Raw genomic sequence first — 10,276 nt, forward strand, 5'->3', positions numbered from 1 at the left:
ACATCAGGAGCTCCATCCTGGCTAACAGAACCTGGCTGTTCTGCCCACGGTCCAGCTGTCACTTCACTTCTGGGCCTTGGTGTCTTCATCTGTAGAATGAGGTTAGGGCAAGGCATCCACGAACCCTCTCAACGTGGTCCCTGACCCCTTCACGGAAAGAACATCAACCTGTTCACGCACCCAATAACTCTATGTTTATTTTTTTTCATTTTGAGAGAGCACGAACGGGAGAGGCAGAGAGAGAGAGAGAGGGAGACGGAGAATCCCAAGCAGGCTCTGGGCTGTCAGCTCAGAGTCTGACGCGGGGCTCGAACCCACAAACTGTGAGATCGTGACCTGGGTCGAAATCAAGATTCGGCCGCTTAACCGGCTGAGCCACGCAGGCGCCCCTCAATAACTCTCCCTTTTCTTTTTCAGGATTAAGAAAGAATGGTGGGACCAGATTCCCAACCCCGCCCACAGCCACCTAGTGGCGATAGTCATCCAGGACCCACAGGTAGGAGAGTGGGTTGGTTAGCCTTTTGTAGGCCGCACGCATCAGGAAGCAGGATTCAAAATGCCTGGGAGGCTGTTGGCTTTTGGAACTGCATGTGACAAATCAGGAAGGTTTCCGGATTTCAGCAGCAGCTTCGTGTGGTCACTAGGAGCCCAGAGGCCTTTGCTCCCTGCCCCCTAGCTTCCGTGGCTACTCTTTCCGACGGGCCGGGTTCCTCTGGGTTGGTTGCTTGGCGTCTTATCTCCCCCGGGAGGAGGTGACCCATGAGGTCACCTCTGTGTCATCTCCTGGAAAGGTCTCTGTACCAGGGCAAGAAGCCAAAAGGTGAGGGGGTTGGGGACAGACTTCCCGTGTCTTCCTCTTACGAGCAGAAAACTGCCCCCAAAGCATGAGCAAATCTCTCCTCGATTCTCGTCGGTCTGAACTGTACCACACGCCCTTTCCTAAAGCATTCACCAGTAAGGGAGTGGGGATGCTCTGAGACCAGCCAGATGCATACCCCTGAACTAAGGGTGGATGAGCTTCTCCAATGCCATGGCCACGTGGGGTTTCCTGGGTGATCTCAGGGCTCTGTAGGAGGGAGGGAGGGGGGACACAAGCCCTGTCTAGAACAGAACATCCAAGTGTCCTCCGTTCTCCAGGGACCCGCTGGCAGGCTCTGGAGTCCAGTGGTCTGGCTTGGAACCCTGGCTTCGCCATTTGCCTGCGGTGTGGACTCGGGCATGTTGCTTAACCTCTCTGAGCCAGTTTCTTCATGTGGGTTATTGTAGTGCTTACCTGATACTGGAATTCATGGAGGCGACACATATAAAGTATATATTGCAGGGTCCTGCACGTCATAAGTGCTGTTCATGTATCAGTGAGCTTTGCTGTGTAACAAATCAGCCCCAAATTTAGAGAGCTGAAACACTCTAAATTAGCACTTGCTTCTGCAGGTGGGCAGTTTGGGCTCCATGCAGTGGTGAGGGTGGAAGGCTCTGGGATGGGCCCCTTCCCAGTGGCCTCAGTCACAGGTCTGGAAGTTGGCTGACTGTCAGCTGGAGCAGTGGTGACGTCCTCGAGCTGGCCGGCCCGATGTCACTCCGCGGCATCCTGTCGGTCAAAGCGAGTCACACGCCCAGGCCAGATTCAGAGGGTGGGAGGAGCTTCAGAGCAGTGTGGCCATTTTTACCGTCCGCCCCCGGCGACTTGATATCTGGGCAGTCTCGTCGATCCCGCGGGACGCTGAGGCTCAGAGAGCTGAAGTGACCTCGATTGGACCCCCGGCCTATGTGATGTCTCGTCGAACACTCCTTTTGCAGCAAACACTCCCTGAGCCGTGCCGTATGCCAGGCTGGGCCGCAAGGCCTCTCCACTCCATTTCATTGGCTGTCTCTGTATTTTAGGTGTCACTGTGGGGGAAGCGGTCCCGAGGCCAGGAACCAGCCAAGTGCCTGTATGTATATGAACTCAGGTCACAGCCTGTGTGGATTTGGAGGATGTTGGAAGCGGGGCGGTAGGACCACACCCCCACCCCCGCACCCGCCTGTTTTTCCTCCTGAGCATTCAGGACTTGCCCTGGGACACTGGGCTCGGAGGGTGGCAGGAGGAGAGGAGGTCTGGGTAGGTGGGCATGTTGGCTAAGCCCCCTGAATTTCCCCAGGGGTCAGGCCCAGGCCGAACCCCCTCGGAAGTGCGCAGTCTGGCCTGAGCCAGGCTCGTAGAGGTTAACAAGCCGGACGGCTGCGCCGGTTGTTACAATGTCAACAGCATCGCGTGCTGGTTGGCGAATCGCCAACTCTGGAACCGCTGAGTGTCTGACCATCGCCCCTGCCTCCCCTAGCTCGTCCCTGGATGACCCACAATCCAGTAACTAAAGAGTTGGTACCTGGCACAGCACGGGGGCCCCAGGACACTGCCCCAGCCTAGGACCCCACAGCCCCGGTCATTACTTGTGCTGTGGTATTGATAAATATTTTAAATTGATCAGTATTTTTTTCAGTTTATTTTTATTTTTATTTTTGAGAGAGAGAGCGCGTGCGCACACACAAGTGGGGGAGGGGCAGAGAGAGAATCCCACGCAGGCTCCTACGTGGGGCTCCAACGCACAAACTGTGAGATCGTGACCCAAGCTGACACCAAGAGTCGGACGCTTAACCGACTGAGCCACCCAGGTGCCCCTGATAAGTATTTTTTTTTTCAATATATGAAGTTTATTGTCAACCTGATAAGTATTTTTAAATGTCATCGTCCCTGACGGAGACTTTTCCTTATTCAGTAGACTGAGTTTGCATCGGGTGCCAGGTTGTATGTGTGGCCTCCAGAAATCTCAAAGTGAGACACGGGCCCTGCCTTCAGGGAGTTCCTGGGCTAGTAGGGAAGTCAGACTGACAGATTATTGACCATAAAGTCAGGAGGCCAGGGGCGCCTGGGTGGCTCAGTCGGTTAAGCGTCCGACTTCGGCTCAGGTCATGATCTCACGGTCCGTGAGTTCGAGCCCTGCGTCGGGCTCTGCACTGACAGCTCAGAGCCTGGAGCCTGTTTCGGATTCTGTGTCTCCCTCTCCGTCTGACCCTCCCCTGTTCATGCTCTGTCTCTCTCTGTCTCAAAAATAAATAAATGTTAAAAAAAAAAAAAAAATTAAAGTCAGGAGGCCTGTCTGCATTAGATAGACGTCAGTCCAGGCTGATTTTAAGCTGGGCTTTGAAGGACGAATAGGAGTTTTTCCAGCAGAGAAAGCGAATCCCAACCAAACTTCTCTTTGCTGTTGCAGACACTGGAAGACTTGTCTTAGGAAGCTCCTGCCCTGTTTACTGGAGCACGGCATGGAAAGGAAAGAGGATCCCTCCAAGATTGCCAGAAATGGGTCTTTGCAGGGTTCTGGAAAATCAGCATGGTGCCCCGTGGAGGTCAGCAAGACGATCCTCTGGCCCGAGAGCATCAGCGTGGTGCGATGTGTGGAGCTCCTGGAGGCCCCGGTGGAGAGCGAGGAGGAGGAGGAGGAGGAGGAAGATAAAGGGAGCTTCTGCCCATCGCCTGTGAACCTCGAGGACAGCTTCCAGGAGGGCAGGGAGGGCATCGCGGCCCGGCTGACAGAAAGCCTCTTCCTGGACCTTCTCGGGGTTGAGAAAGGGGGCTTTGGCCCACAGGGCTCTCTGGAATCGTGGTTTCCTCCTCCTTCGGGAAGTGCAGGTGCTCAGATGCCCTGGGCTGAGTTTCCGGGTCCGGGGCCCCAGGAGGCATCGCCCCGGGGCAAGGAGCAGCCTTTCGACCCCTGGTCCGGTCCTCTGGCCACTCTGCCCCAGAGCCCAGCCAGCCCGACTTTCCCAGAGACGCCCCCGGTCGTCACAGACAACCCCGCCTACCGCAGCTTCGGGACCTTCCAGGGCCAGTCCTCCGGTCCCGGCGAGTGTGACTCGGGCCCGGAGCTGGCGGGACGCCTGGGGGAGGCGGACCCCGGCATCCCCGCTGCCCCCCAGCCTTCGGAGGCGCCTTCCGCGCTCCAGCCCGAGCCAGAGACCTGGGAGCAGATTCTGCATCAGCGAGTCCTGCAGCACAGGGGGGCCCCTGCCCCGGCCCCCGGCAGCGGCTACCGAGAGTTTGTGTGCGCCGTGAGGCAGGGCAGCACCCAGGACGGCGGGGTGGGGGGCTTCGGCCCTTCGGAGGAGGCCGGGTACAAGGCCTTCTCGAGTCTGCTCACAAGCGGTGCCGTCTGCCCAGAGACGTCCGGGGGTGAGGCCGGCAGTGGGGACGGGGGTTACAAGCCCTTCCAGAGCCTCACTCCTGGCTGCCCTGGGGCCCCCGCCCCAGTCCCCGTCCCCCTGTTCACCTTCGGACTGGACGCGGAGCCACCTCATTGCCCGCAGGACTCCCCCCTCCCGGGCAGCTCCCCAGAGCCAGCGGGGAAGGCACAGGACAGCCACAAGACCCCGCCGGCCCCGGAGCAGGCCGCAGACCCCCTCCGGGACGACCTGGCCAGCGGCATTGTCTACTCAGCCCTCACCTGCCACCTGTGTGGCCACCTGAAGCAGTGTCACGGCCAGGAGGAGGGTGGCGAGGCCCATCCCGTGGCCAGCCCCTGCTGCGGCTGCTGCTGTGGAGACAGGTCCTCGCCGCTGGTGAGCCCTCTGAGGGCCCCGGACCCCCTGCCAGGTGGGGTGCCCCTGGAGGCCAGCCTCGCTCCAGCCTCCCCGGCACCCTTGGCTGTCTCAGAGGAGGGCCCGTCCTCCCTGTGCTTCCAGCCTGCCCCGAGCCATGCTCACAGCTCAAGCCAGACCCCCAAAAAGGTGGCCATGCTCTTCCCAGAGCCCACGTGCACGATGGCTTCCTAGGCGTGTGCCCGCTTGTCACTGCCGTCTACGAGTGAGGGCTGGGCCTCAGCCCGGCCTGGGAAGTGCCTCCTCCTGGAAGGCGGCTAGGCCAGCAGATTTGCAAAAGACTTGGAGAACCCTGCTATGAAGCTGGGAGGTGGTCTGACCTGGGGGTACAGAGACTGGACTCCACCCCGCCCCTCCGCCAGCTCCCAGCCTTGGCCTGGGCTCGCCACCACCCAAGGGAGTGGAGGGCACGGGGGCGAGGCCCCTGCGGGGATCGGGAGCTCCTTGGGTGCCTCGGCTTATGCACGAGCCACTGGCCACTTCATGGGTCCACGCGCTCTCCCTGCCACGCTCACCCTGGGTGCGCTTTGTCCGCTCGTCACTCTGTTACTCATGTCTTGCCGGGTTCTGGGATCGGCTGCCGCTGTCTCACCGGATTGGAGGCCCAGCCCACCGGGGAATGACTTGGGAGACCTTGGGAAATGGATGGGACATCCTGGTCCTGGGAAGGTGGTCATTTGCCCGGAGGTGCCCATTCATTCAACAGACCTTCCTTAAGTCGACCCTGGGGGCGGGACCTGGGCCGTGGCGGGGCGCGAAGTCAAGTGCGGTAACAGACACAAAAGGACCCGAAAGACTGGGATCACCAAGCCACGACTGGCTGCTGTCTGGTTCCCACACAACCGCTGAGACCGGGGGCTCCCGTTAAGCACAGGAGCCCCAGAATGAACACAGCCAGCTACCTCGGGGCCAGTCTGTGCCCCCGCGGGCGCTTTGCTGGCAGCCGCAGCAGCCGGAGGGAGGGAGGGATTGGCCGAGTTAGGGCTCCGCCGGCCCACACCACACCCTCAGCCAGCACGGCGACCTGCCCCTCTGGTTGTGTAATGCTTGTTTGCATCTCGAAGATTATTTTATCGCCTGGGATTTGTCTTCGCTGAGAAGCGTGGAATCGGAGGGCAGGGCGTGGTGTTTTGTGTAAATAAAGCCTCTTTATCTCCGTTCCCTGCCCTCTCCGTGTATTAAACAAACATCCGGGCCGAGGTGGTGGTGAGCTCTTTATCTCTGTTAACTCATTGGATCTTTCCATCCAGAGGAAATGAGGTCCAAGAGGTTAACTTTCTGTCTCTGTTTGTTTGGGTCCCCCCCCCCCCCCTGCTCCCCGAGCCAAGGACTCAAGGGCAGTTAGCTGCTGTAGGTGGTGATTCCAGGAAACCTTGCTCGGGAGTGGGGACGTGAGGCGGGGAAGGTCAGGAGGCAGTAAACGGTGTGTTATCCAACGGGGCCAGCCCGGGCAACTGACCTTCCACCCGCTGGGAGCCTCGGGTAACCATGCACAGCGCCTGTCCAAAGCTATCCCTGCAGGGGTGAGGGAGCCGGGTGTTGGGCCACCAGCTTCCATCTGGTCAAGGGCATTAGTTCTCCAGCACGTCCAGCTGCTCCAGGAAGCAAGCCCCCAGACGGAGAGGTACGAAGGATTACCGGAAGCTGCTGCACTTTGCCAAGGTGGCCCGGCTAGTCAGTGGCAGGCCCGTAGCTGAACCCGGGCAGGTGGCATGAAGACGCAGGCCGGGGACGTAAGCTCTGTGTCTGTGATCAGTCTGCTCCCTGAGTAGCTACCCGGACGGCCACCCTTGGCAAAAGAAGCGGCTGGGCCGCATGAGGTTCCCTTCTGTTCTGGCCTTCTGTACCATGCGCTAGGAGTGATGGGGAGCTCACTACCTCACATGCAGCCTGATGTTTGTTAGAAATCCTTCCTCTGTGCTGAGCCCAAATCTACCCCTTTAGAGGCCTAAGTCATCCCCCCCCCACCCCCCACCACCCCATGATTTACAGATGGGGGAACTTTGTGCTAGAGAGGAAAAGGGACTTGCCCAAGGTCACACAGTGAATGACGGAGCCTGAACTAGCCCTCTGGACTTTTTGCCCTCAAGAGCTCTTTATAAAAATTATATATATAATTCTTAATAAAAATCTCTCTTTAAGGCCAAGCAATGTGCTAAGTGCTCTACGTCCACGACGTCACGTCTCTGGCGGGCAGGTTCAGTTATTACCCCCATTTTATAGATGAGGAAGCAGGCCCAGAGAGGCTGAGGTTTCACTTAGGACCACACAGCAAGGACATCCCGGAGCAGGACTTGAACCCAGGTCAGGCTGCAGAGCTCCCAGCCGCCATGGTATGCCATCCACTCAAATACCAGCTCCAGTCCATTTTGCCTGAGCGTCGTCTCAGAAAACCAACTGTTAAAAGCAAGCAGCAAACAGAAAAGATGTGCGAATGGTGGAGGGGTGGTCGGGATGGAAGTCTGACACAGACCTGACGCTGGTCTCTTCGTTGCCCCGCCAGGATCTTAAGAGAAAAGGGACCCAGGTGGTCAGCTGAGGCTCCTCTCGTAACAGAGAGTCGTCTGGGCTTTGGGAAGCGGGAGTAGACAATCAGACACCTCGCATTTCTTATGTGGATTTAAACCCACCCTCCTTGGTTCAGGGAAGCTGGGACAAGGCCACTGTTCTTGCTTCCCCAACCTTCTTCTCCAGCTTAACACCAGGAAGGAGGAAGCAGAGGGCAGGGAAGCTGCACACCCCACCGATATTTACTGAGCATGTATCAGGCAAGACGGTACAGCAAGTGCAAAGGTCCTGCGGCATAATGAACTCGACCTGTTCATAGTTCAGAAAAGATCAGCTAGAGCGCAGTGAGCCAGGGACAGTGGTGGGAGATAAGATCAGGCAGGATGGGGGCTGGAGTGAGGAATTTTTATCTTGGCTCGACTGCACATTAGCCCATGCACTGAGATACATGGTCCGAAAGAAACCAGCCAGTCCCCAAACTAAGCTACCCATAAGCAGGGGACTACAGCCCTCCTGACTACAGCCAAGGGGAGTTGGGGGGGGGGGGCGGCTTAAAAATCCTCATTGCTGATATTCTCACTCAGGACTGAAGTGACTTCCCCCAGGGAATGGCTGGCTGCCAGGGCCTTTCTGGACATTTCTTCAACAAAGGACTTTTAAAAATCCCCTTAAAATCTGGTTCTTGGCCTCCCAGGTCTCCACATTAGGCAAGAAACCCCAAGGGTATTCGGGGCAGGGAGCCCCAGCCCCCTTCTCTGCTGCACCCCCTTTATGCCTGAGCTTTCTCATTTGTAAAACAGGAAAGATAATAACACCTCCCTCCTGGGGTTGTCCTGGAGATCGAGTCCCTTTTCATCTTCATCATCCCCTGGGCTCCTTCCAAGCTTCCCTGGTGGGTCTCTGATGGCTCCTGACGTGGGAGCTCCCCTGCCTGTGCCCTCTCTCGGTCCCCAAGCTCTCTGGCTCATGCCTACTCCTTCGCTGGCCAGGAGTTCCCCACCTGGCAGAACACTCCCTCACTCAAATGTTTAGTAACTACTCCCTGGGAGTCAGTTGTTAAAGGAAACACAAAAATTCAAATTATGAGCATGGACCAAAGTTTCAGGTGAGATCTGCAGGAAGGAAATCAGAAGAAAAGAGAAAGAGAAAATGTCGGCTCAAAAAAGATAATTGTAGAAAGGGATTTTGTGGCAAGGCAAATGAATGGACCCTGCTGTTTTAGACATCCATTGCCCTGGTATGGAGGGGAGAGGCAACGATCCGGAAAGATGAGGGGAAGAACAGGGATTGGCTGCACCAAATGTTTGCCCCAAGAGCCCCAGAGGGGTGAGGGTCTGGCAGATGGGGGGAGCCCAGAACTAGAAGCAGGCGGCAGGGGTGTGGGCGGAGGGAGATGCTGAAGGCTGGAGTTTCCCAGCGCCCCCCTGCGGGACAGGACTAGAGGTGCAGAGAGTGAAGGGGTTGGGCTTGCCGATGCATTGATTCCAGGATTCCCCCCCTCACACTCCGGCCCTGCACACCCCCAGCCTCGATTTTACCAAGATTTCCCCCGGCGGCGGGGGTGGGGGGGGAAGGGGTGTGCCTATGCTTTATTTTATCTTATTTTATTTTAAAATTATTTTGTTTTACTTTATTTTTATTCTTTTTTTTTTTTTACACAAAAACCCTGCTTATTTGTTTGTTTCTGATTACTAAATTGGCACATGCCGGGATTCTCTGATTCAGAGAAAACATAAAGGTATAAAGAGAAAAGTGAAAACCACCGGAAATCCCATCCCCCGCCCCTGCTCCTGGAACCATGTGGGAGGTCACAAAAATGAATGTTTGTTTTTGAAGGTGTATCTCCGTGCATATCCTGTTGAATAACCTTTCTGACATTATTTTCCCACGAAAGTTATTAATCAGAAAAAGAAAAAAACAGCAAGAAGTTTTTGAGCCCCCACTGCAAGAGAGAGGCGTGATCTCAGCGGATCCCCACAGCTAGGATCCCCAGGCTGTGACGTGGGCAGGACTTGCCCGTGAGGAGCCCTGATTCCTGGTCGCTCGTGGCCACCGTTTGCCCGTCCTCGCATATCCCTTTTCCAGGGGAGAACACAGGCTCCGGGGAACAAGGGCTCTGCACTCATCTTGCCTCGTTTAAACCTGCCTTTGCCAATTTGGGGCTGTGTGACTGCGGGCAAAGTACTTGACCACTCTGGGCCTCGACTTCCACCCCGTCAAAGACGGAAAGAAGTAGCCTACAGCCCACGGCCCACAGTGGTAGGGTGAGCAGCAGAGGTGGTGATGGATGCCCAGCTGCCCTTGTGATGCATCTGCCTAAGTTACCTGACGGCAGCTGGACAGCGCCAGCTCTTCCTTAGAATCCCACCCGTTCCCACGTGTCTTTTGACCAGCCCAGTGGGGGGAACCGGCAGCATCCGATGGGCTGCAGGCTCGCTCCTTGGTCCCTGCTGCCCCCTAGTGACCGGCTCTGGCCCCAGCGCCTGCCTCTGCCTCGGCGGCTCCGAGGCGATGCCACGCCCAGAAAAGTAGGCGTGGGCGATCTCCGCGCACCTGCCTTTGTCCCCTGTCCCCTTCTGCACCCGGCAAAAGGGCCTGACACACATTAGGACCTCAGAGTGCTCCAAGGACCGGTTGTGTGGCTCGGGGCCAGTCACATAACTTCTCTGTGTTTGCTTCCTCATCTGTAAAATGGGAACGATAATAGCACCGCCCTCATGGACCAGTTGTTAAAAATTAACCCGATATTGGCGTGTATGTCGATAGGTGGAAGGCTCAGAATGGCGCCTGCACACGGGCAACGCTGTCCACGGGCTTGCTAGCACTCTTGTTAGACCGAACGGGTCCGTGGGTTTTGTGGAAATGAAGGCACGAAATATGATTCAAAGAAACAACGGCACTCTGAATTTAATGCTAATTTATTGCCAAAAGTTCAGACTAGCACACCAGAAGGACAGGAATGGTCCCAATGGCAACACCTTACCAATTCGTGTTTGTAGCTGTCCGCACATCGCTTCTGGATGCTGTTCATATGCGGGATGGGTAGGTGTGTGTTTGGCTCACGGATCTCTCCCCATCTATCCATTCACATTGTATGTATTTTCTCCCTCCCGCCATCGCTGTTTTACTGCAGTCT

The 10,276-nt window shown here is 56.7% G+C and overlaps 1 protein-coding gene across 3 annotated transcripts in view; it reads left to right on the forward strand.

Annotated features, from left to right (window-relative positions):
• Positions 1-5,791, forward strand: part of IL4R (interleukin 4 receptor) — a 41,557-nt gene extending 35,766 nt beyond the window's left edge. For all 3 annotated transcript variants that reach the window (XM_049638461.1, XM_049638460.1, XM_049638462.1), the window contains exons 8-10: positions 418-496; positions 1,882-1,931; positions 3,249-5,791. In XM_049638461.1, coding sequence (XP_049494418.1) covers positions 418-496; positions 1,882-1,931; positions 3,249-4,806 — 1,687 coding nt within the window. In that variant the 3' untranslated portion in view covers positions 4,807-5,791. The remainder of the gene's footprint in view (positions 1-417; positions 497-1,881; positions 1,932-3,248) is intronic.
• Positions 5,792-10,276: the final 4,485 nt, after the last annotated feature.

This window comes from Panthera uncia, chromosome E3, assembly GCF_023721935.1.
Source record: "Panthera uncia isolate 11264 chromosome E3, Puncia_PCG_1.0, whole genome shotgun sequence".
In the NCBI taxonomy this organism is placed as follows: Eukaryota; Metazoa; Chordata; class Mammalia; order Carnivora; family Felidae; genus Panthera; species Panthera uncia.